The sequence below is a fragment of the Anopheles funestus genome, chromosome 2RL (assembly GCF_943734845.2).
Source record: "Anopheles funestus chromosome 2RL, idAnoFuneDA-416_04, whole genome shotgun sequence".
Taxonomy (NCBI): Eukaryota; Metazoa; Arthropoda; class Insecta; order Diptera; family Culicidae; genus Anopheles; species Anopheles funestus.
The window spans coordinates 50,537,812-50,562,854 of NC_064598.1; the positions used below are offsets into that span (position 1 = coordinate 50,537,812).

At 41.3% G+C, this 25,043-nt stretch overlaps 1 protein-coding gene across 6 annotated transcripts in view; it reads left to right on the forward strand.

The window, feature by feature from the left end:
• LOC125760651 (protein roadkill) overlaps positions 1-25,043 on the forward strand; it is a 72,928-nt gene that overhangs the window by 27,543 nt on the left and 20,342 nt on the right. For 5 of the 6 annotated variants that reach the window (XM_049421011.1, XM_049421010.1, XM_049421008.1 and 2 more), the window contains one exon: positions 24,153-24,306. In XM_049421011.1, the coding sequence (XP_049276968.1) occupies positions 24,153-24,306 (154 nt within the window). Of the gene's footprint in view, positions 1-23,467; positions 24,006-24,152; positions 24,307-25,043 lie in introns of those variants that run through there. The other variant, XM_049421006.1, reaches the window with a different exon arrangement.

Consider the following 25,043-nt stretch of genomic DNA (forward strand, 5'->3'; position numbering starts at 1 on the left):
CATTTACGTTTCCTTGTAATAGGATGTTGAACACACAGCAACATAAAACAAAACAATTTCAATCCGTTACAACTTCGTGCCCAATCTGGCTCACCTCTGTCTGGCTATTTAGACGACAAAAATAACCTTTTCTCAAACAGCCAGAATACCAGAACTATTCAATAATTTAAAAAAAGGGAATGGAACCACCTAACCCTCAACATTTGGATAACAAAACGAAAAACACAAGCGCAAGGTGTCTGACTGACCGCATCAAAATGAAATGTCATGGCGATAATAAGCACCAGCAAACGGCAAACAAAAAAGTGGAGTTCGTGTGACCGCACCTAACGGTGGATTTGTAGGCAAACACGGTCGCCGATTCTAGCACGATTAACTAACTGGATCTTTTTCGCATTTTTGCACCCCAACCCCACTAGCGATTTATCTGTGTTTTTTGAAGAAAAAAAAAATAAAATAACCCCCAAATTTTTAACTTTCCGTCCGATAAGTTAGTGGGGATCTAAGAAGCAGAAACACACGCGCACCGTATGGCCTTGTGACGTGTATCAGTGTACGAAGTAAGGAATGTGTCTCGCTTCAACTGGTCGTCTCTTCAGCCCGGACAAGGCGATCGATGTAATCCACTTTCAAGGTTTGACACCAGACGATGCAAAACGTGGTGTTTTGAGTACCTTGTGCAAAACTACCTGTAATGGAGAACCGCGTCAAAATGCGCATGACGTCGATTAACCCTTAACCGGACAGCGGTGTGTTAGTGGTATTAGACGACTAGTTAGTAAACCGTTAGCTATTTTTAAGAAGTATATAGTTTGGAAGTTGTTGAAAACTACTGCATATGTGATGATGATGTACAGTGTTCATTGTTTTTGGTATCGGTCCAAGATAATTATTGTCACTCAATGTTGAAGCTTTTGGACATGAAACATCTCGCCCTGATGTTTGTTTAGAGCCGAGTTGCCAACTGAGTTCTACTGAATAGTCGCAATGTGAGTTTTAAAACGTAAATTTTTTGTATCAATATTACTTTTTTTGCTATATTTGTAGTCTTTTTTGAGCTGATTTGCGTCTTAAATTTTGTCTTATCTCGAGTGTGGAAGGTATTCACAAACTGTATGTACTACGTCTGCTGAAAATAATTGCCTTAGTCATTGAGGGAAAATGAAGGATATTTTAAAACTGGGTCCTTGCCATTGCATCTGACACGGTCAACGAGCTGCTGGGGCACCAAATATCAACCAGCGGAAGTATACGTGCGTAACTGATCAAAACCCGCGTTTTATCCGTTGCCGGCGAGTATGAAGCATTCGTCTGCTGAATAGAACAAAAAAGTAACGGACGACTTATGATAGCCTTGCTTGTTTTCCTTCCTATCGTTACTACTGCTTCGCTTCTTGATCCGAAGGTTGACCTCCCGACTCACTTCAAGGGTTAATCGTGAGGTTATCCTCTCGAGATTCGGTTTTGATACCAATTTGTATGCGCGTGTGTGTGTGTGTAACGGTGACCTCAAAACGACCGTCACTGAACCGGAAGATGATATACGCGGTTTTCGCACAACATCAGATCGCGTGGGGGTGCGGAAAGGTTTCGCGTAGCGTAGTCGCAACAGCACGGGCATCGGTCCTCACTAGCGTCCGGTTGTTTGGCAAAGAGTAGACTGTGGACTGGCGAGGGTAGTAGGTACGTGCAATCTGACCACTCAGCACCCAGCAGCAACACACCGACTAACGCTATTTTATAATCCACAAACATCAACCACACGCACTCACCCTTACCAAGCCACACAAAATCAACAAACAGATGCAACGACCGTTGTTGGTAGTACGGGCGCGTTCCGTTTCCCTTTGCTCTTTGCCAAACTGCATTCGAACCTCTGTGTACTGATGCACCTCTCCTGCATTGCTTCGTCATCATCGCCAACGAGGATCGCGCGACCCGATCGGTGTATGAAACGCTCGGAAAAAATAGACACGCTTTCAAGCGGCGGCAACTAAGTGGCGTTAATTACCCTTTGATTTCCGTTCGTCGATGCAAACGACTTGGCTAAATTACACGTACACCCTTGCATTTTGCAAAGGGATGGAAATTTCGATCAGCCTTGCATCGTTTGGGGTCATGCACTCGGCGGAATTATTACAATGGTGAACCGCAATAGGGCAACGTGTTCCGTGCTTTTCATGGTGCACAAATTCTTTTCCTGGTAGAAGCATTTCTGATCATCTCTCTGATCTATCATGATATACTGGTATTTATATAATGTAATATTTATTCTAGGTTATACTTTAGATAATACATTGCAGTTGTAACCATTTAGACCAACTGAGTGATTTACAGAATGAGCGAAAACGGCCAGAGTGTGGCGTTAATATAATCCGTTTGAATGGTTAATGGTGTGGTTAATCAGTGGATAGAAGCAATTGAGCATCAGTTGTCCCTTTTCCAAAATGGCTTTTATTAGTCCCCGGTAAAGCATCTTCTAGTCTATTGTAGCGCCTAGATATTTGATCGAAGAAGACCTCGGGACAATCGTATCATCAATGATAATACCAGGATTCATTGGAAGGATGAGCGTTTTTTAAGCCGATGAGGAAAAATCGATGCCTGAGTTTTAGCTGGGTTTAATTTGATCTTCCAATCCTCAGCGTATCTTAGTACAACGTTAAGAAATCTTTGCAACCTGCTCTTTAGCTTCACTTCAGTTCCATCCCTTGTCGTGGTTCATGTTCCGATATTTAAAGAGTCTTCGAGTGCTAAAACACAAAATTAAAATCATTTTTTGATTCTTTTCATGCTGAAATGGACTGTGTCGAGGTAAATCTGGAAACTTTTCTATTTCCCGAAATTTTTGTAAGCAGAAATCGATTGTCTATCAGCATATTTTCATATTTCTTAATATGGTGGTGGAGAAACATGATTCGTTATCAGCTCTGCAAAAAAATGTGAAAAGAATTCCAGATTTCCCTTAAGTAATTCTAGTTACATTCATGCAGAAGCCAAAAATGTCAGAACTTTGCCATTTTAACCTTCAAAATCCTTGTAAATGGCTATATAGTTCAAAATATGTAGAAGGCGCTGCATTGTATTAGTACTATTTGTTGGATCTCTATTTTATTGCAATATACATATGTACATGCTAACGCGATCGGTACTATTAAATTAAGCAAGATCGGAACATTATCAATTTGGTGTATCAAATACGTCAAACAGACATGTTTTCATACTCGATTTTTTAAATTTGACATAATAATATTTTATACAATTTACTATCCTCTAAAATAATATAAAAAGACTCTATAAACAATAGAATAAAGACAATATTATTTAAAATCAAATACATTGCAACGTTCAATGGTGCCTTTCGTTGACATTTGTTAGGAATTTTATGTCACAAACCTTCTCGGTATCTATTTTGTTTTTGCTTATATAAACTAATACCGAAGCAGAGGACGCGATACTTCCCATAGCATTGCTGTGGCTTGACAATTATTTACACATCACACATCCCAACTGGAAATGTCGCATGCAAACAAACAAAAAACACCGTCGGAACTAACGTAAAGCAACACTTCCTGTCGAGCTCCGCCGTCCGGGACAGGCTGGGCATCACAGTGATTGGGGTGACCCATCACCAACATGTAACGCATCGTGCGCAATAAGAGGTGATTCGATAACGTTTATCAAATTACGTGCGCAACTCTGCGCAATGGGAACGAAACGAACCGATCCCGGTCTTCGGCCCAAGGTTGCTACAACAAACCAGCGCTACTACCATCGTGATCACCGCGTGCCAACATTCTTTCGGTGGCTTTTATTTGACGACGATTTTTTTTTGTTGCCTGTGAAGGTGAAATGGTGGCACAACGTTTTTCGGGAATTGCATGTATTTGCTTTACCGATAAAGATTGATAGCGATGCGAAGCAATGGAACGCAAAAAGCGTAAATCTGTACTTAAAAAAAGGACAAACAACTGTGTCTGAGCATGCGAAACGCGAAACGCTGCACTGTTGTGCCGCGATAAGATAGTGTACTATGGTCAACAGACGATTGTACGGAGAGCTTGACGAGAGTTTTGTTTTGAGAGTGCGTCATGCTTTTCACTTCACTGGAACAGATTGTTCTTTCGAAATTGTATATGACCAGAACAAATGGCGACACAAATTGTTTTATCACTGTTCATTTCTTCATGTCTAACTCTTACTATTGAGACAAAAACTTAACTATGAACGTGATATATTTAACATGAGATCTGCAGAGGGGATTTCTTCCAGTTAGAATTCCACTGAAGTATGCTGCCATAAGGTCACGACTTCCGAACCTTTTGACCGAATATCGATACACGCGAACCACGAGGAAATTTGTTTTTCTCCATTATGTTTTTTTCCTGGTCGACCCACGCTTGATGTTCAGAAGCAAGAAACCCCCCAACTCTCCCAGTTGTACAGATTGTCTCCGAATACTCCCAGCAGAGGGTCACATTTTCCAATGTACATGTCGAAAGCTGCTACGGCTGTGTTTGATTTGCTGTGCACCACAAAATATATGCACCGTTCGTTGCCACCTTGTTTTCCACCACAATGCTATGGACAGATGCCAGAACAATGTACCATTTTTTTTTCTTGTATGCCAAATGTTAAGCCACGTTCATGGCAAACAAATGCCATGTGCACGCTTTTGCTGCTGCTGAATGATACTGGGTCACGATTCCGTTTCCATCCGGCGTCCAGCAAAAGAACAGGCGATGACTTTCCCATCAATTCGCGACGAAACGCAACGCAATGGGAAGGATGAGATGGGAGCGGGAGAAGTAGAAGAAAAAAAACAACGACTTAAATCGTGCTAAATTTATTGAGCCCTTTTCCGCGCTTTGCTGGTGATGGAGAGGCCCTTTGCCGAACTCCATCGCCCAGCCAAAAGTGCCCAATGGGGCTGGGAGAAAGTACGTGAACGATTTACTGCGCACGCCAGCAAATTGGGTGGATCAAAATCTTCATCCCCCGTTCAGCGGGGAAGCGCTGAAGGTGTTCGGTACAAATGGATCGTATGGGTGGTAGAGGACGACATCGTCGGGTACGTTATCTGACGGACGCAAATCTGCCCGATGAGGGTTGGAAGGCAACCGACGGATTGGTTGGTTGCAGTTTCGTGAAAGGCCTTTCGCCTGGTGATGTAGCGATCACCTTTCCCCAAAAAGGCAACGGACTCCCGACCAGTCAACGACACGTTTAGCAGAGTGGAAAATGAAACCACCTCCTTACCACCTTAGCAAAAATGCCGTTGGTTTTATGTTTTTTTAAAGGACATTGAGCAGCTACATGCTAGCGTCACAATCAAAGAATTTTTCGTATTATTCCCATAATGCATGTTCTTAATAAAGGAAACACATTTATTGCACAGCAAACATGCATTTTTAAACTGTTTTCCACCAAATACCACCAAAAATGAATATCTCTCACTTGTTGAAGAAAGAAAGACAACATTTACATACACATTCGCACCATCTTCGTGTTCGATTGCACAACAATAAGGCTATGGGTGTGAAAGGTGGAAAGTTTTAATGTGTGGGCGACCGTCTAATACGGTGGTGAAATTCGTAAATTTGCGACCATCAACAAATACAAAACAGCTCATGTAGGAAGTAACCCATTCGCCGCCAACGGACATTGTGTGCACCGGCCTCAAGTACTTGGGAACAAGTTTCTAAATTTAACATCAAAACATAATAAATCAGCAAACTCACCAACTCACCAGCAAGCGGTACAAGACAAGTCAAGTGGTGGCAAACATAATACAGGACGGTATGTTTTCTTCTACCGTGTACTACTACTCACTCTGCTCTCGTGGACGATTTTTGTAGATGCATTTCTTAAGCCCTCCTTTTTCCATTATGTCAATGTCCAACTGAAACGCAATTGCGCGAAACAGGAAAACCTAACGCCTAGGGAGCAGTACCAAATGCAACGAAACGCATTTGCAGAAGAAAGGGTAAGCTTTTCATAATGGTAGTGGAAAAACTTTCTAAAAACGAAAAAACCAACTACCCCATCTCCTGCGGACTACCTCTTCCCATCCGGCTGGTACCATATCATGGTAATCAGAAACAGGGCGCTTTCACTCTTGTCCAACTCATTTTGTTTTTGCTATTTCTTTTTTTTTGTTCGATCACCTTTGCGCCTTCCCGGTTAGGTGTACGATCGCTCTCGAAAGATAAATTATGTTTCGTTGCAAAGTTTTTTGTTAGATTTCCAATCAAGCAGATCAACGAAAATTGGCTTCGCAAACAGTTACATCATAGATGGTTATATCTATTTTTTTTGTTTACATGTTCTGCCGCTACTTGGAAAGGCTTTTTTTAATTGTTGCATAATAAGCTTTATTCATTAGCAACTACAATTCAAAGTATATGCAATTTCAATCGCTTAGGGAGGTATTGTGGCTGACTATTCAGTTTGGATTAAATAATATCATAAAAAGTCCGGCAAATGGCAAATTGCAGGGTTTTCGAGTTAGGGCGAGAGTTGTAGCCATTTTTGAATAGTTTTGAAATTAACGTGGAATATATGTAGAGCTGGATGTAAAATCTTTCCTATTTTCTGATCGATTAAACTGATTACGTACAAAATGAAAAGAATTTTGCCCACAAAATGGGCAAAGTACACCCTGCAAGAAAATGGTGGAAGATTTCACATGTCCACTTCAACTTGAAAAGAATTCAGAAGTGATTGTAACTCTAAATTTTTTAAACTAATTTACATAATTAGTATGAAAAAATTACGTTAAAGACTTTGCGTTGTCGATAAGACACAGCGATCAACACTAGGATGAGATCAAATGTCTCTCTTTTGCGTTCTGCTTTGCTTAGCGTCATGTCGTGAGTTTTCTGTGAATGAAACCGGCACGCGACAAATCGATGCTACCACAAAAATAACTTATTCGTTCCCAATTGGCGCCCATCGCCGAGCGAAAAAAGCACGGTTTTACACTGTTGTAAATTCTTCCACCTGTGCGTAAGACAGCTGTAATTAGATGCAGTTTTTTTTGTTTGCCTTTGCAAAGATGGTGGATTTAAAGGTAAATTTGTCTGAAAAGCAAACAAAGTGAAACAATCATGATCGATACCGTTTTATATGCTTAGTATAATGATGAAACCATAGCTAACAATAAACTTATAAAATACTTAATTGTTGTTATTTATTTTTTGTTGCTTCATTAATAAACTGGTTTATTTGTCAATGGACTCAATACTGTCAGTTTTAAGTGACAGCGTTAAGTCGTCAATTCGACCCTCGCAAAAAACGATGAAATATAAACAATATGCTTCATCTTCTTTGTGAGTATCCGTTCCAGATAGACAAAGTTTGCTGCAGATTTTAACCACAATTCCTCGGTTTGTGATCATAAACTTCGCATCATTCTTTGGGTACGAATTTCTCAACGTGCTGATTAATGCATAGAGTGCGGAAAGTCCGTAGAGAAAGGGATGCAAAAATTCACCCCGTTAATACAACAAACAAATAAAGCTAAAGCAATCGTATGTGTAAGTATGTCACGCACACGCGATACGGAACACGATCGCCCTTTTCCAAAACGGCGTGGGAATCGACTGTGAGTGTTTTACACCAGCAGCATCATTTTTCTATTTCTCTTCATTTTTTTAACAATGCGGTACAAGTACAACATGTATGTGATGGAGAAATTTCTCTTGAGAAAGTCAATACAGTGAAATCAGGATAGTCGGGTAGAGGACATCTTCTTGGTGAGTAGGTACACGTCTACAAATAGGATGAATTTACAAGTCGCTTAAAAGATTCTCTTCAAACGCAAGAGTTCTTTAAGCACAATATTAAGCAGTTTTGACTTCAAAAGATTTCAGTTTAACTTGAAGGTAATCCATATATGATTATAACTTTTCCAATTAAACTGGAAACCCTGTAATACTAAATTAGTTAATATTTTAATTAATTCGTACACGAAATAAGAACATTTATTTATTCATACGAAAGATCTCCCGCAAGTGTTAACAGTTTGACAATCATTTCAACCCAAAAAGACACAATCAACCGATCAGTCGTCTAACCGTGCGCGAGAAAACAATTCGCCCGTCTCGACATTGGCAAAGGAGAGTGGCTCACGGGAAAAGTAAACCAGAACGCAGCCTCATGCTCAAGTAAATGAAACGGAACGGCACACACTCCCTTTCCCTCGCACACACTGTGCAATATCACTGTACAACTAGCAAAAAGGCGAAAGAAAAGCGGCTCATGCTGGCAATCGAGCAGCGATCATCTAAATAAAACGGCAGTTATAGTGATCGGCTAATCTGCGACGATCTGAGTCTGCGGGTCACGATTTGAAAGTTACACCCGATAAAGGACGGAGTGAATGAAGGAAGTGAAATGGAATGACCGACAAATGATTAACCAATTATTGACAACAGTAAGAAAAAAAATGGTCTTTGAGACCATTCCAATCTGAGGCTATGAAATTTGGAAATAGATTTTCCAATAAATTAATTCCTTGGAATTTCCTTAAAATTTCAACTAACGCTTGCAATTTTAAATTTAAAAAAAAAATAAAAAAATATAACAAAATGACAAGCTTTTGTCACCCACGACATCAGTCCTGACATAAAAGTATAAGCATAATTAAAAGTATTATACGGAACAAAATACCCATGTACATCATTCCCACTGCATACAGTTTAGTGATTTTACTAATGTACACACAATATTCAACTTCCTTCATCACCCAAAAGGAAGGCAATTATCTAACATCGCCCATAGAGAGCTAGAAGCTTTAACCTTACTAAATGTGGTCTGTGGTTACGCTTGCAACGGCGATTTGATAGCTTAATGTGATAATAGAACACCCTGAAACCTTTTTTTCCCCTGCCCACCAAAAACGAATTTCACTTAACGCGCGACATCATTTCTTCATTATCGTTCATTAGAGGTCGCGCCCAAAGAGGCGCTCGCGCGCGCGCTCCATCCCGCAGGCATATTGACCTTAAATTTAAACTCTTCAATTCTTTTTTATTTTTGGTTTTCCTTGCGCTTGCTTTAATCAATTCGTTGACGCCACTCTGCCAGTCGCTTGAGAGTGGTGATCGTCATCGCCAACGCGCATATGGGGAAGAATTCACCCTGGCCCGTCGTCCCATATATGCATGTGCGGATCAAACGAAACGTACAAAGAAAAAGAGAAATAAAACGGTTACCAAAGCAACAAACAATCTTCTCTCGACCCGCGCTCAACGCGATCGAATGGCCAAAAGACGGTTTGTTTTATCACTTCTATTAACGAAACTAGATCACCTACATAAACGGCAGCGTAGCGTCAACGGGAGCGAGCGATAGCAAATGAAAGGAAGCAACAGCGAAAAAAAATATATATAACACGCACCATTCGCCTTCCCTGCCCACTTGACACATGTGCCCCTTTGATAGATCCGATGGTTCACCCTTTTTTAGCTGGTGGATCGACAAGAAAGCGGTCACATTTGTGGTGTAGCAGAAACCCCGTCCTCCGTTAGTGCACGCTGTATCTGTGCGCTAAGGCAAGAGCAAATAAAAGTGCGCTATTTTTCTCCTCCCGCTTTTTTATTATCATCACACCGAAACTTGACTGTTGAGGAAAATTGGCACACACAAATACAAAAAGATTTTCGCCAACATTCCATTGCGACATGGGTGTTGCAGCTTCTTGCGTGTCTGTTGTAAGCGATGTCCATGCCACCACTAGATTCATTCACACGTCTCGCTTACTACGGCCGATACCGGACGGGAGCATCCGCAATTGATAGCGTCCTCCATAATCTGAGCCTGCGATGAGTGGAGGTAAAGTTAATGCTAAGCTGGCCGAATTTCCCGAAGGTCGACGGCAGACGTGCAAGAAGATTCGAACATTACTTAGCGTGGCGCGGCCATAAACGCGTGCGAAGTAAATGGGAAACGGGAAAATAGGTCGCCTCGGCAGAGATATGGTGGCCAGGGGCTGGTGGTGTGCTAATAAAAAGAGCGATATTTTTCATCGTTATTGACGGGTTTGTTGCTCTGGCATGTGTGTACATTACCCCGTGCTAAACATGCATATAAACCATCCATTCGATTGGTTAATTTTGGGTTTCTAAATCCTCGATCTCCGATCTACGGGGTCAGCAGATCTACAATCTTGTTCTTTTGAGTGTGTAAATAAATGTTCATTTAGTGCAACCTGAGTAGGTCTTGGCTAGTCATTTTTTTATTTTTTTGTTTTATTTATCCTGAACAAGTCCTGGTTGCGAAGAAACGTGCGGATGGGAATTGTTAACGATCGTGACTCGTGATGGAAGAAATAGCTCTATTACTAGAACTAGTAGATTAGCACTCCGATTAATTACAAGATTAATACGTGTATTCATTCAATAAAATCTAGATAATAAGATCGTTAAAGCACGATCACGATCGTTAGCGCGATCAAACAAGACGTGTAACAAAACCCCATTGTTTGATATGGTTATGCTCCAGCATACAAATTCCGAAACAAGCACGAAATCGAAGAAGACTGTCCTATATGAGCAATTCCTGGCTTGTAACTCTTGCTGAGATGGTTGAGAAAGCATCCTTCGAAAAGTGTTGAATTTGTCTAGGACTCCCCAAACGCTCATAGAGCGTTCCCAAATCTATCCTCTTGATTTGAAAGTGCTATCAGTTGTATCGACTATCACTAATATGCTAAAAATATATCGCAATAATATGTTGCAGATGTGCGGTGAAGATCTTTCACTTTCATACCCAAATACCAGACGATACAGAAGCGATAATCTCATGCACGGTCAATACTTTCTCATCACACTATCAATTATCGCTCAGTTTCGATAAACCTTTCATCTTCATCTGCATCTCTTCGTTTCCAACTCGGTATCTGGTTATTCACTTTCTGCGTTGCCTTTTATCATCATTCCGTTGTATAATTTTTTCTCTTTCACTTGCGGGTGTTTCCATAGAAGCTGCATATCAAAAAGTTTCTGTGTTTTGTGGGATTTTTCGAGATAACAGAAATACACGTGATTACATTTAGATTTAGTACACCCTATTTAGAATTTTAAAATAAAATTGATCATAAATCATTTAAAAATTTCTCCTTTCTTTCTCTTTACAGGTAAGAACATAGAAGTTAAGGAACATCTCTAAAACCTTCATAGTAGTGAGTAAACACAATTACGTTACATGTCCTGCCCAAATAACGCTTCCCCTAGGCATGATGATCGGAATTCGAACATAATTACGTTCGGTGTTGCTACCCTCCGCTAGATGGCGCCAAAATGACCAATTATTTTTTAATTAAAAACCCCGAAATAATAACAGTTTTCTGTATGAAAGTTTTTTTATTACGTTTAATTATAATAATTCATCATTCCATTTATTTCAACCGCTTTAAAAGAATTGGAACACCGTTTATCTTTATGAACCATTGCAACTTCGTTCAGAGCGTCGGTACACCTTTTCGCTATCCAGAAAATAGCCCCCGTTTCTTAAATTTTACTTCCTCGGGGCAATGTTTCAACACTCGATGCACCAGACGCTTCCCAGAACCAGTCAGCATAAATGTGTTTCGTTCTGGATGAAATGCAAAAGGTATATGTTTGATTGGATCGTAAAACTGCTTCTGCTCCAGCTCCATGGTCAAAGCGTTCTTTACGTCCTGTTCCAGGTATTTTAGTCGAACGATCCGAGTTTTACTACCGTTTTGTTGCGTTCCTTTTTCTCTGCCCGTTCGTCTGTCTAGCCGTACAGGGCCGGATCTAGCGAACCCTAACACGAGCATCTAGAAAGTGATGCAGTTTCTTAGCAGTGTTTGCTCACTGCTCCGAACCCTGCAGGGCCTTTTTCTCTACCGATCGGTACACTCGGGATAATTTTGTGGTTTGCTTATTTGGACGTCCCTTTTTTTGCCTGTCTATTGCTCATCCTTTTTATGATCCCTCTGTGTTGGCCTCAACAAAATCAGCAAGAGCCAACCCATCGGTCGTTTCGCTAATGGGTTTTTAGTGTGCAAGCGAGGTCCCGGAAAGGTGCGCATTGACCACCGTCTAACAATTATACTCCTCGGTGGCACTGAAACACTGGCACCGGATTTCTGTAAGTCAGATTTCTTTGCTTTGGTTTCTGAGCGTGTTCAAGGCTGGACTGCTTCTTGTTGGACTCAGCACAAGCTGTTACTGTGGGTCATGCTGTTCGTCGTTGAAAGCGAACCCGAAACATTGAACAGAACACGCGGGGCACACATGGCACCATTATGAAGGTGTCCCGAGAAAGAAGCGTAACAAACTGTCATCGTTCTAGACCTCCCGCGATACAGAGATAGAGACAGAGCGTACGGATGGGTAAGATAGAAGGGGTGACGAAGAACACGATCGCGATGTTGATCTTCAAGCTGAGTACGTTTGGGCAGCATCTGTCGTAATGATCTTCGGAGCTTGCATTAAGAGCAAGTAAATAGAAGAATGGATCCAAAATTTCATTGAAACCATGTCATGCTAGCAACATAAGTGAGAATGTGTCCTTTTGTTGCATATCATTACATTATTTAAAAGAATGCTAGTATTTTCTTTTATTTTGGATAAGTTGCAATTGATTGGGTTTCGCTCCAAACCATTAAATCTCGAAGTGATTAGATATAGCGGATCAAGTATCTATCAAGCGAGATAAGCTCATGCAACCAAATTTCAGATTATCAGTAGTTTAACATTTCCGGTACTGAAGTTTTGATCAATGCAATGCCCCCTTTTTCACAACCCGAGTACATTAGGTGGAAATACGTTATGAGATACAGAGTTACAACTTGTACAATCTCTTTTAAGATGTCACGTATTAACCGAATTTTCTTAGTTATCAAAAAATTTTGCCATAAGTTAAGAGCAATGCAATAAATCTCCAAAACGACCCTATGATTTATCAGTTTTGCGGCTGTAGTGTTTTTATGTGAAATTTTTGAACAATATCATAAAACATTAAGTTGACCAGATAAGCTACCCTATATTATTTATTAGCACAAAACACTGCCAACCCCTAGAAATGTCCATTCAAACATTAAATGTCCTCCATCCCACGGAGAGTGAAATACCTCCCCGAAGGTTTTCCTGCTCACTGGCAAGGTTCTTGTCTTTAAACACACATACACACACTCTCACACGTACACGAGACGCAGCGTGACCAAACACCGTAACGTACGGGTTTCAACCAGTTGCTTCGAACGAGCGGGACAGAAATAGGTAGAGCCCAATGTCGGTTCTTCGACATGTGTGACCGCCACCGAAGCAGCTCAAGCGTATTGAATGTGCGTACGGATCGCCCGCACACCGTGTGTGGCATCTTGGGTGATCAGGTCTGAAAACCGAGACCGATCATGCATACCTAGTTCTGTAGCTGATCTTCGCCGTTCTTTACCTACTTGGTTGGACTATGGGTTTTTTTTCGGGGGTCATAATTAAATAAGTGTCCATATTTATTTTTAATATTGAATTTTGAATCGCTCTTTAAATTTGATCGATTGTATGATTGATGAAAAGTTATGTAAAAATATAAAACAAAACTATTGAAGTCTTCCGAACGCACAATCAAACTACATTTGCCAACTATTCTCACCGTGCGACTGTCAAAATGTAACAAAATCTGTCATGCTCATTGTTCGATTTCCATTCCTATTCTTTGATTTTCACTTCGTTCCTTCTCGTGCTGGCCACGCATATGCTATCCCGTTCTGGTTCTTCTAAGACGAAACTCATCACCCGGAAGATGCACTTTCTTTAGCCTGTCTGTATATTGTTTTGCTCTACCGATACGCACGGTGATCCTTCGATCCTTTCGGGTACGATCCTCGATCATCTGCGACCACTCGCAGTCGCGTCTTACCGTCTCGGTGTGCAGGAATCCCTGCACCGTGTGTGTCTACCGTCGCGAGCGTAAAGTCCCAACTAGATTTGGCACGATAAATGTGAATCTTGCCAACCGCTTGTGTGTTTGGGCGCGATCGTGGCACATCACCGTACGAACAAGGGCTGTTTTGTTTTTCGTGCACACATTTTTAGTGACGATGGGGCTGTGCGTCAAGTGTTTTGAATCTTCCGCGTTCGCACCTTAGGTGAAGCACGTAGGGTTTTCGCAAATAGTGCAAATAAGCTCGTTAGAACAGTGTGTGGTGTCAGTTTTCTTGTTTGTATCGTGCACGGTGCATGGTGCGTCTGGGGCATGCTACGGAAAACGTATCCCATAACCTCCAAGCCAAATCTTTGTGTGTGTGTGTGTGCTGTGTATAACGCTACGTGACCATTGCCGGTGAAAAGGCCACAGTTTTCTTGTTTTTTAAGAGCCTTCAAATACTCCCAAAATAGTGCACTTTTCTTCCATGCGAAACCGTGTGGCTCCCCGTCCCCGACCGTGTGGGACTGGTCTTTTTTTATATTGTCGTTAGAGCAACAATTCGTGAAACCATATTAAACCTGTGGGGTGACAAAAAACAGAAAACACGACCATAACCATGACGGTGTGAGACCTCGTGGTTGAGTGGAAACAAAATTAACAACAACAAAATTTATGTGTATACATTTGCTGGGCTGCCAAAAGACAGTCAACAATTCAACAGTGGCAAGGATCAGATTTCATCAAGAGTGTTTGTGCTTTTCCCCCGGCACAATTCGGTGCGGAACGATGGCCGAGGTGCAGGCAATGGATTTTTTGCTCGTACATCCATTCAGGTAAACTTTTTTTATTCTTTCCCGATATCGTACTGAGTGTGTGTGTTGTACTAAAGATCCTTAACTTTCTATTTTTACGTGTTTGGTATGTAATAGTTCATATCAAATTATTTCCAAAAAGAAAATGCTAAATTGCTATCTACATACTTTCATACTATTTTTCACAAAAAAGAGGATTTATCAGTAGCAACCTTGTGCAGAGAAATGAAAGCAATGAAATAGCGATGATCCTTAGCCGCTTGAGAGTTCCGTTTTGTAGCCTACACAAAGAAATTCTCATCGGTACAGTTTCTGCGAAGGATCTTAATCCATTTGTGAATAGTTCGGATGCATTTTTTTGCTATCTTTTGCTTGAAATGTGATTCACTTTCTTCCTGCACCGCCTCCCTAAAACAGTAGCCCGCTCGTTACCAAACCGTCAAAACAAGGCAAGAACAATGTTCCCTCTTTTCCCAAAATGCAGCAGGGATTAATATCTTGTGTGCCTTGCCAAAAAAACTGTCCCTTCTTGCCCTTTTGCCCTATTGTTGCTGTCGTCTCAATCGTTGAGGCAACTCGTTGGGCCAATGGGCAAAACATTAATCCATTTCACGCTGTGTGCCCCGCATTGGATTTGATGCTTCTGTGATATTGGCCATTGGCTGTTATATTGTGTGGGATATTAGTGCCGTATGCCGAACCTATGCATTGCATGTATGATTTACTTTAGACCAGGTGTGCACAATGCTTTGTTCTTCTTTTATTTGGCATCTTTCTTTGTGGTCATTCGTTGTGAGTTATGTTGGGGGAAGCACATTATTTTAGGATAATTTTGCTTTGTTTGTGTTTGTAATTTTTGATAGTATATTTTGAGAAAAGGTTTTCTATTTTTAATTTGTTTATGCAATTTGTTGCGATAGTTTTTACTATATTATCGGGTAGTTGAACTGGAATGTATCGAAATAATGCTGGAATCTTTCGGATTATGTAGATCTTCGCAATGTTTTGGGACTATTTTGAATTGAAATACCCACAGACCGAATTGAATTTGAAAAGTTTAAGCAGACAATCCTTGATATTTGTTCGATCCTAGAGTTCGATTATGTGGCAGAATAATCTTTAGCTCTCTAACCATCGAGTGTCCCTTTGCCAGTTGCACTCGAAAACCCTGTGCCATATCTTTTTTTTGTCTTTCAGTTGAATACCGAATAGTAGAAATGGTTTGATCTCCTTGTACAAACAAATATTTTTACTGCTTTTTGCTACAAAACTTTAAAAGTTATATCACTATGAAGATAGAAAAAGATCGTTAAGAGCATTTGTCAATGCTTTACCTTAACCTTTCCCTTTTCACATTTATCCCTAAGGCATCTAAAGTGTCTTTTGCACGGTGTAAATTTTCGCTTCATAAAGTAAGGGTTATTTCGGGATGTTTGTAGGATCGTAAGCCCAACATCATCCTTCTTTTTATACATGCACCCTTTTATGTGGCGACAAACAGGGAGAAGACCTGCAAACGCGCCCAATCCCTAACGACAGCAAAAACCACTATTTGTGCTTGGTGTACCCTTCCATTCGCTACCTTTCTTCACATTAACCCGAACCCCATCCGCTACGGTTCGCTTTGTGTGGGTCGGTATGTTTTATTATGAGGGCACACTGCATACTGCCAATGAGCGATTCGAGGGTGATGAACGTCAACGAGACGCGTCTTCCTCATCGACGGATGGAAAGTTGATATTTCCCACGCACTGATGAAACGCATCCGTGCATCCCAGCGAGAGAACAAGGCTTTGTATTGTACCGTCTGAAACACACTGGGTACAGTAGTGATCGAGAGGGTGCGTTCGATGGTTATGTTTGAAGCTTTTATTTCTCCCTTACATTCACGTGAAGACAGTTTTCACGAAACCTAAATAGGGAGAAGAAAAAAATCACAAATCGAAAGGGCGATTCAATTCGTGGCAACTTTTCAATTCAACACAAAACAAAAGCAATCGGAACAGTTTATGTATGTTCGCCCCAATGCGGCGTTGACTTGAAGGGAGCGGGTATTTGGGAACAATTTCTAGTACATACAAAGAAAACATACTTTGTTTCTCCCTAGTTGGTCAAAAGTACTTCCAAATCACACAATTTTCCCTTCGTTTAATTTCTTCTTAAAGTAATCCATTTCGGATGTAATACATAGGATGACAACCACCATTTCCACGGCATTATTGTCATCGCCTTTTAGAGGGTGATTCAAAATTACCCCCCGCTGGAAAGTATTCCTAAAGCAAAACTCTCGATAAGTAGCTGAAACGAAAATTAAAAAATGAGAACAAATGATTAATCCACCGTTCCACAACAGCTGTTTAAAGTGATCCAAAATAGTTATTTAAAGGCCGTTTTACTGTTGACGTAATCCTTAGTATGAGCTAACAAATTTAAGTACACAAAACATTTTCAATCAAATACTTTTTTTACTGTTCTCCACATTGTTGCCATCTGTATTAAGTTCTTCCTTAAACGAAAAAAGAAGAAACGAAAAAACGAAGAAGTTAAAAACCAAACGAAAAACGAACGGAAAACATAAAATATTTTGATAACCATAAATGCCTGTCATTGATTATTTCGCAAACATGCTCATATGTACAAATGTACAAGGATTTTGCAATAATTTGATAATCGCAAAATAACGGACATATTAACCTGTCCCTTTTACTTCAGCAACTACAACAAACGATTTCTTTCTAATTTCGTTGTCTCCATGTATGCCCATGTACTTGCGCAAGTGTGTTGACCAAACAAAACAAAAAACTCCCTCCAACCTTGAGATTTGTTTTTGAGCTCTACTGTGTATGGAAGATGTGTGGAAAACCAGCCATGCAAACGCGTATACCAAAAAGATGTCAATATGGACAGATAAAACACATTAGTTGGGAGAAACATTCAGCCGAAAGAGCCGCCAAGAAGAGAATTTAGCTCTCTTCTAGCCAAGCAAATACCAGAATGGTATTTGTTACACCTTGCATGAGTTCTTTAGGTGATTTACGACATTCTTGTTAGTATATAGAAATATTCAATTACTATTTAATGTTGGAATGTTACCAATAAAACACTTTTTCATTTTAATGTTAGTTTTGTTGAAGTTGGAAGTAGTTCGTCAAGCTGTTTACAAAAATTCACAACAATCGATAGCATGAATGACTAATTTTATTAAAATGATTGTAGTATCTAATACGAAAAGTGAAACCTCTATGACACCTGTCAAACAATTATCCCTCTTGTATGTATATTTACCCACACTGGAGATACAGCGAACACAGCCTGCTTAGCTGTCTGTCGGTTGGGTGACGCAGAAGATGGCAACGGTGCGTAGAACAAATTTCGCGTCTACGCTTGCGGTCGCTGCTGCGTTTTCGGGTGCGCACGACGTCCTTCGATCCGTTTGTTGTCCTCTCGACCTCGCGAAGAATCATGCTCCCCTTCCCGTCACTTCCCCCCCGTGTGCGTGTACGATTGTGTGTGTGAGTTAGACATGATTGTTGTCGCAGATCCCCAACAAGTTTCATCAGCAGTGATAAACGCGAACGGAAAACCGAGTGTGACCGTGAATGTGCCACATGCATGTACCAGTAACAAACGCACGAACTTACATGTGCTATCTATCCAACAGACGGAGAAGAAAAAACTTGTATTAGGCGTTGTCCAACTACGTCTGTTTATTTCTCCTGTAGCAAGAAAAAAAAGTAGCAGAATGTATTTGTCTGGCTCGGCATTATGAATACGTATCGGTTGCTGCGGTGTATGTTGCTCGCAACAGCCAAATTCGCTCCTTGAAGGTCGTCTCTGTGTTAATAGAAGATTTGGATGACACAGTGCGGTAAGCGGAACGTTGATGGTGAAGGAAGCGCCCGCACCATATTGTCGTGGGATAGGCGACGGAACGGAGGTGTGTCTTATCAAATGGTTGGATTTTCGCATTCATCATCATTTGTAGGGCTTTGGCTTTGCGAGAACTGCACAAACACGCACAAATTGGCTCTTACAAGAAGATTATAACAAGGGGCTTAAGTTGAGTGACCAACTAGGAACACTGGAAGCAGTGTTACTAAAGGCGTTATCTGAAATTATGCCATACAGATCATCTGCATGTTCTATCGGTTCAAAATATTGGCTGTTTTTTTAAGCAATAAAATGAAAACCCCTGAACATCGAAAGGCTCCTGCCTTTTCCGTTAAGGATGGAGCGCGTGATGTAGAGCAGAGGCGGCAAGGTAGAAGAAGTGCCCATGATGTCAGCCTCTGGTGCGTTGTGTCGGTTCTTCCCGTTCCATGCCTTACCGTTTCGCACGGGTCGTTCGCTGCCCTTATCCCCAAGGTTCGCCGTTCGCTGACACTTCCAACGTCATCGCCATGCCAACCAGCAGCAGGCAGCCTTCGATCCACTTGTTAGCTGCCGTTTGCTCTTCGTACTCTTCGCCCGCCGTACGCTTCACTCACTCTCGCCCGTGCTCGATGGGTTCTCTCTCGCTCAGCAGTTTAGCTTTGTTTGTGTTGGAAGAGCGATCGCATTTTCCAAGGTGTGTGCGCTCTCGTGTTCTCGTACACTTCCGTCCTTCAACGTTCGGTTCCGCACTAGCTCTCGCTTGCACTCTACCAGCGTGTGCAGTCCGTTATCCTGCTCACACGCATGCGAACGAACGGTTTCTGAGTGCTTCACTCGCCGTTAAGTGGAAACGAGATGAAGTGCAAGAACGCGCTGCTCGTCTCACGTTTGCATGGTAATTGAACAGAATTTACAACACTGACCTCCCCGCTTCGGAGGAAGGGACCAGAAGTGGTGTTCTTTTTTTTAATGGAACAACAATCAAATCGAACGCTATTTACTGTTCTTTACAAGGTTTTGGTTGACAATCGATCGGTTTGCCGTAGTACCAACGCCATCATCATCGTCATCAAACAAAAATGATTTCAATGCCGTTATTGGATGTTTTGGAGATCATCGTACAGCTAATGTATTCCTCGTTTCCTCTACACGCAGCTTATCCGTACATCTCGTGGCTGATAAAGTGTATGCTGTGTGTTACTGAACGACCTTAGAACAATAAACGGGAAGGTGTACAAACACTACCATTTGCTCCACAACAACCACATACACGCACAGGCATGCGATACTTCACAAGCCCGGTTCAAGTGGCCACAAGAGTGCGGGTGGCAGTTTGATCCGCGAAGCTTTGCAGTGAGCGACAATCCAAAATGTGACAACCACCGGGGGAAGTGTATCGGAAAGTTATTAGAATGTAATTTATTTACGCATTTAGATAACGGACCATTTTGAGGGGGGAGGCGCGAAGCGGAAGAAGTGTGCAATGTTGAAGCATTGTTTGATTTAGTGGTCGCATGATACGGACCAGTAATGGGCCTATGGGCCCATGTATGTGTGTGTGTGGCGTAAACCAAGGTCACATGTAGCTTTACCTTGAAAATAGCGCGCATTGGGAAATAAGGACACGCACGTAACGACAGGTCAGTGGCTTTTGCAATTAGCGACTAGACCGTATTGGGGAGCACTGGTAAAATTCAACTGATTAAACATTTATTTATTGAAGTACAACGGCATTTGGAAGTGCTATATCATGATGATTAGAATATGTTTATTCGTCTACGAGGAAAAAAATGGAATTAAAACATAAAAATTTCCTTCTCCTCAAACCAATTGCTCTTAACAGCTGCTGTTTTTTCGCGATTGTGATCCTTTGTGCGATTAGGTACAGCAGCGAACGAACTCTGCCAGCCAAAAACTGTAAACCAACCCGAGGAGGGTAGCAAAAGGAACATAAAAAAAAGCCACACGTTATCCGAGAAACTTGTCTTCGGTCGGTGCTTGTTCTACTCAGCATAAAGTAACTTAAAAAGAAGCAAGCAACAAAAACCAAATGCCAGTTGACAGCAGTTCAACGTGCGCCACGACATTCGGCTCGAACGAGATGGCCCCCGCGAGATGGCAACACTGCGGAACAGATGAGTCTCGGAGAGTTCAAGAGCGCACAAGCCGCGCACACACCACGGGCGACCATGATAGGCGCCGCGTAGAGGTGGAAGCGAGAGCGCAGTATATGCTCCGCGGCCCATGCAATGATAACAGATAGAGCATTAATAATAGTGGCAGTAGTAAACGCAGTAGTAAAACGTGGAATTTTGAACACACAAAAAAGTGATAGAACAGAACGAAGCAAACGCTCGGTGTGCTGGTCCGGTTGGTAAGGAAACACGGTCGGCTGTTAGTCCGAACTGTTTTGCTCTCTCAGCAAGCGTGCGCACTGGCTCGCTCGTTCGCTCCCATAGCAGCAGATGGTGCCGTAGAGGATAGGTCTGCGAGCACGCTCGCTAGTGCTGGGTTCTCATTCGCAAAGTGTTAACGAGCGTGTGCGTATCGCTTTCGACGACGGTCAGTGGCTGTGACTTGTCCGCCTGTCCGTGTCCATTCTCGTTCGGTTCGGTGCGGTTCGTTTCGTCGCCATTCCACCAGCGCATTCCTCCAATCCACGTTTTTTCCGCTTTCCCGACCAAAAGCGACCGTGTGTAGTACGTGTGTGCGATAAAAGGTGCATTTTTTTGGGATTCGCCATTTACTGTGACTAGTGGTTCTTAATACGTGATCTTATATAAATTAGTCCTTTTGTGTAAAAAAAGGGGGCAAGAAAGAAACATACAGATGAACAACGAGAAGATGCTACTGTTGTGTGTGCACAGTGTGGAAAGAGAGAGCAAAGGCTGTGGTGTCTCGCTCTGATACGATTCGATTCGAACGCAGTGTCCGCTTTGTTGGATAATCCAGTGAATAAGAATCGTGCAAAATGAGGCAAACGAATGATAAAGAGCCCCGTTAATCAACGGCTTCCTTAGCATATTCGCAGGCGGAAGCGTAAAATGTGATTCCTTTTTGTGTCCTTCTTGCAGTTTGACATCGTTAGAAACCATTTTGTGTTACATCGCCCTCTTGAAAAGTCGTCCGAGTGATGTGTTTATAGAAGGATGATTGTGTCTCGCCTGGGTGTGCGTACGCGCGTGTGTGTGCGAGTGTCGGGTGTATGCGTGTACGTTTTGAAAAGGCCGTGGTGCGAATTTGTTAAGGACTCGGTGGTTGTTCCCCTTTTTTTGCTCGACTTGTACGGCAAATTGACAGTTTTCCCCTAGTTTTTGCAACTGTGTGTGGATCTGAAATGTTCAAGCTTTCCCGTTCTTCATTAGGATATTCTTCTCTTTCACTCTCTCTTTCTATCTCGCAGTTGCTGAACTGAGGTGCGCACACATTGTGTTGCTCATACTCTAGCTATCTCTATCGTTTGCTCTCTCCCTTGAATTGTGGAACACCGAATGAAACGAAACATAACTGAGTTACCGAGAATCGCTAACAGTGTTGTGTGAGTTTCGCTGAATTCTGTTCAATCTTGTTAAACCTTGAAATGTATTTTAAATGTACTTACAGTAAGAAAGTATGTTATCTTACGGCTTGGTAGTATGGGAAAGGAATTTAAAAAAGTGGCCTGTACATTCCAATATTAATCTTGAAACCATTTTTTTTATTTCTTTCTTCTGTTCTGCCTGTCTCGCTCTCACCTCGGCACAGAGAAGTTCAAAGTTCGTGACATGGGGTGGAAGTATTTGTTGTATCGTTTGTTAAGATTGTTATGCTCCGACGATTGGTTTTCTACTTAAACACGCATTTCCTTTATTCGTTTTATGAGTTTTTTTTCTTTGTTGGAAATTAAAATGTCTGCCAAAGAAAATCACTCACCCTATGCAGGATGATAGACTGCTTGATGAGTAACAGAGAGAGTGAGTGAGAGAGTAAATGGAATGATGTGAAAAATTCATATCTAAATTTGCCACTACCTTCAACACAACATCGTCAACATTAACTCGAAACATTGGCACGGGTCAACGGAAAGGGCGAGGACGAAAATATGTGCAATAAGATTCTACATTTCGAAATGTTCGGCTTTCTTTATGAAAATTCTGTCTATGGGTTTGTGTCGTGTTTTGAAAACCGTTGCAAATTTTGCTGGACAACATGTTTGGATCGTGCACGCAAATAAAAGTGTTGATAAAATTGACTGAATGTCACTCCAACGGGTAAAACTGTGTAAATCTGTTCGTGAAAAGACGGGTCATTAAACAACGTTTGCAGAAGAGAAAGCGAGATGAAGAGAAAGGAACGGAAAATGGCGTTAGGAAGATGTAAGCAGATGTGCGGTGTGTGTAGAGAAATGTTACAAATTTCGGAATGCTTTTGTCCGCTAAAAGGTGCGTACGTACACCTTTGTGGTTATTATTGATAGCATCCAAAAATACATACATCCAGACACGTGTGTTCATATGTGTGCGTGTAATGTCACACACCACATGGATGGAAAGTCGGAAGCAATTTAGAAACAAGTAGTGTGCGTATAGTGTGCGTGCAAACGTGAAACACGTTTATAAAACTAGTTTTGAAAAAAAGTAAAAAAAATACATCCTTTTGGATATAACATATGATAATGATGATTTATCCTTGGTTAAGTTGTGTTCGTTTTATGTGCGCTTTGAAGGATTTGTGAAATGCATGGGTGTATTGGTGGTGTTCGTCGGCAAATGGTGTGTTACTTTGTTAAACGTCAAGTTCAAATTCAGATAAACGACTCGAAAAGCAACCTTGGGTTTAAGCAAATTGTGTGTGTTTTTTTACCAGATTCGTGAGCTAATTATAAATATTTTTTTCCTTAGCCTTTTTGCACATTTAGTTCCACAAAAATGTTATTAGTAAGCTTTAGTGGCGCAAAGTGTTTAAACATCGTTTACTGTGCCTCTTCAGCAAAGACGAAATAAAATCGTCCCGTGGTGTGTATAAACTGCATAATCGAATACGAACAAAATGTGCTGACAGTGTGTATAAAAAATATTGAAAAGTCGTGAGAAGAGTTTTCCACGGCCAACAAACGAGTACATCATCCGTGGTGGATCATTTCTTTTCTTTGTACAAAAAAATTCTGTCTACGTCTAGCAAAAGTCGTGGCCGAGTGAAGGTTTGCCAGAGGAAAAGTAGTTGCTGTTTTGTTCGTTTAGTTTTGTGGGTGCGCGGAACAAACTAAAAAAACAGAATCCTTGAGAAAACACCTCCACCCCCCAAAAAACACGCTTTAGTATATTGGGTGCGAAGGGAATTTTCACATGTCGGGTTCGATTCCGGTTCCGGTGGTGTTCCTTGCGTCGCTGGTCAGATGACTTCCGAAGAGACGAACTGGCTTAGCTATTACACTGTGAGGTAGACACATCGTTCATTGTAATTTTATCTTTCAGCAGCTTCATTTTGGAAGTATTTCACTTTGCTAAGCAACTCTCTACACCATTTTACGGATCCGGATTTGGTTTACTGAATGGAACTTTTTCTTTCTTTCTTCCCTCATTTCAGATTGCCGGTAGTTAGTGACTGTCCGGCAGGTCAAACTGCTAGAGTTACATCGAACCTGCATTCGTCCAGTAGCACCATGGCAAACAGTAGGGTGCCCTCGCCCCCGCTGCCGGAAGTCAACACACCGGTGGCGGAAAATTGGTGTTACACTCAGGTTAGTACAATAACCACAAACCTTACTCGACATTATGGGATGTTTTATTTAAATTTTAAAGTTATTTAAAGTACTAGTAATTTATGCATTTATTTATAAATTATCCTTGTTGCTTCATATGTCAAAATGTTTGACCCTCGTTTATCCCATGAAAATGCACTTTCATTTTATGAGCAAGGTCTGCTCCATTTGATGATGATGATGATGAAATCAGTCACGTATACCTTGAGATAGTCTCCAGGTGCACGGTGACTCTCTAACCTTCTCAGGCAGAACGTTCAACTTCTGTTCCGGAAGGACCCTGAAACAGCATTACGGCACATCGTTTCCATGGGCTTTTTTTATGACCTGTGAGATTGAGTGATCGGTTGACAAAGGAAAGGTGGGGGCAAGGAAGAGGATAAAGAGAAAACATAGATAACCTAAGTTACCTAATATTGTATTAAACAGATTACGTGGTGATATCGAATAATCGGCAACCAATCATTTTAATTCCTTAAGTGCTAATACGAACACGACAAATATTTAAACTAAATCCATTTTCCAAGAAGAAGAAAATGTTTATTCAGGTATTTTTCGGCTACAAAAATATTTTTTTGTATTTTCTTTGTTCAACTATTTTTGTTGACTTCCTTCCTCTGATGACTTCCTGCTAATCGATAAACATCATAGACATCGGACAGTTGAAGCTAGAACCAAATCATTTTTTTCCCCTTAACTTCCCCCCCTCATATTAT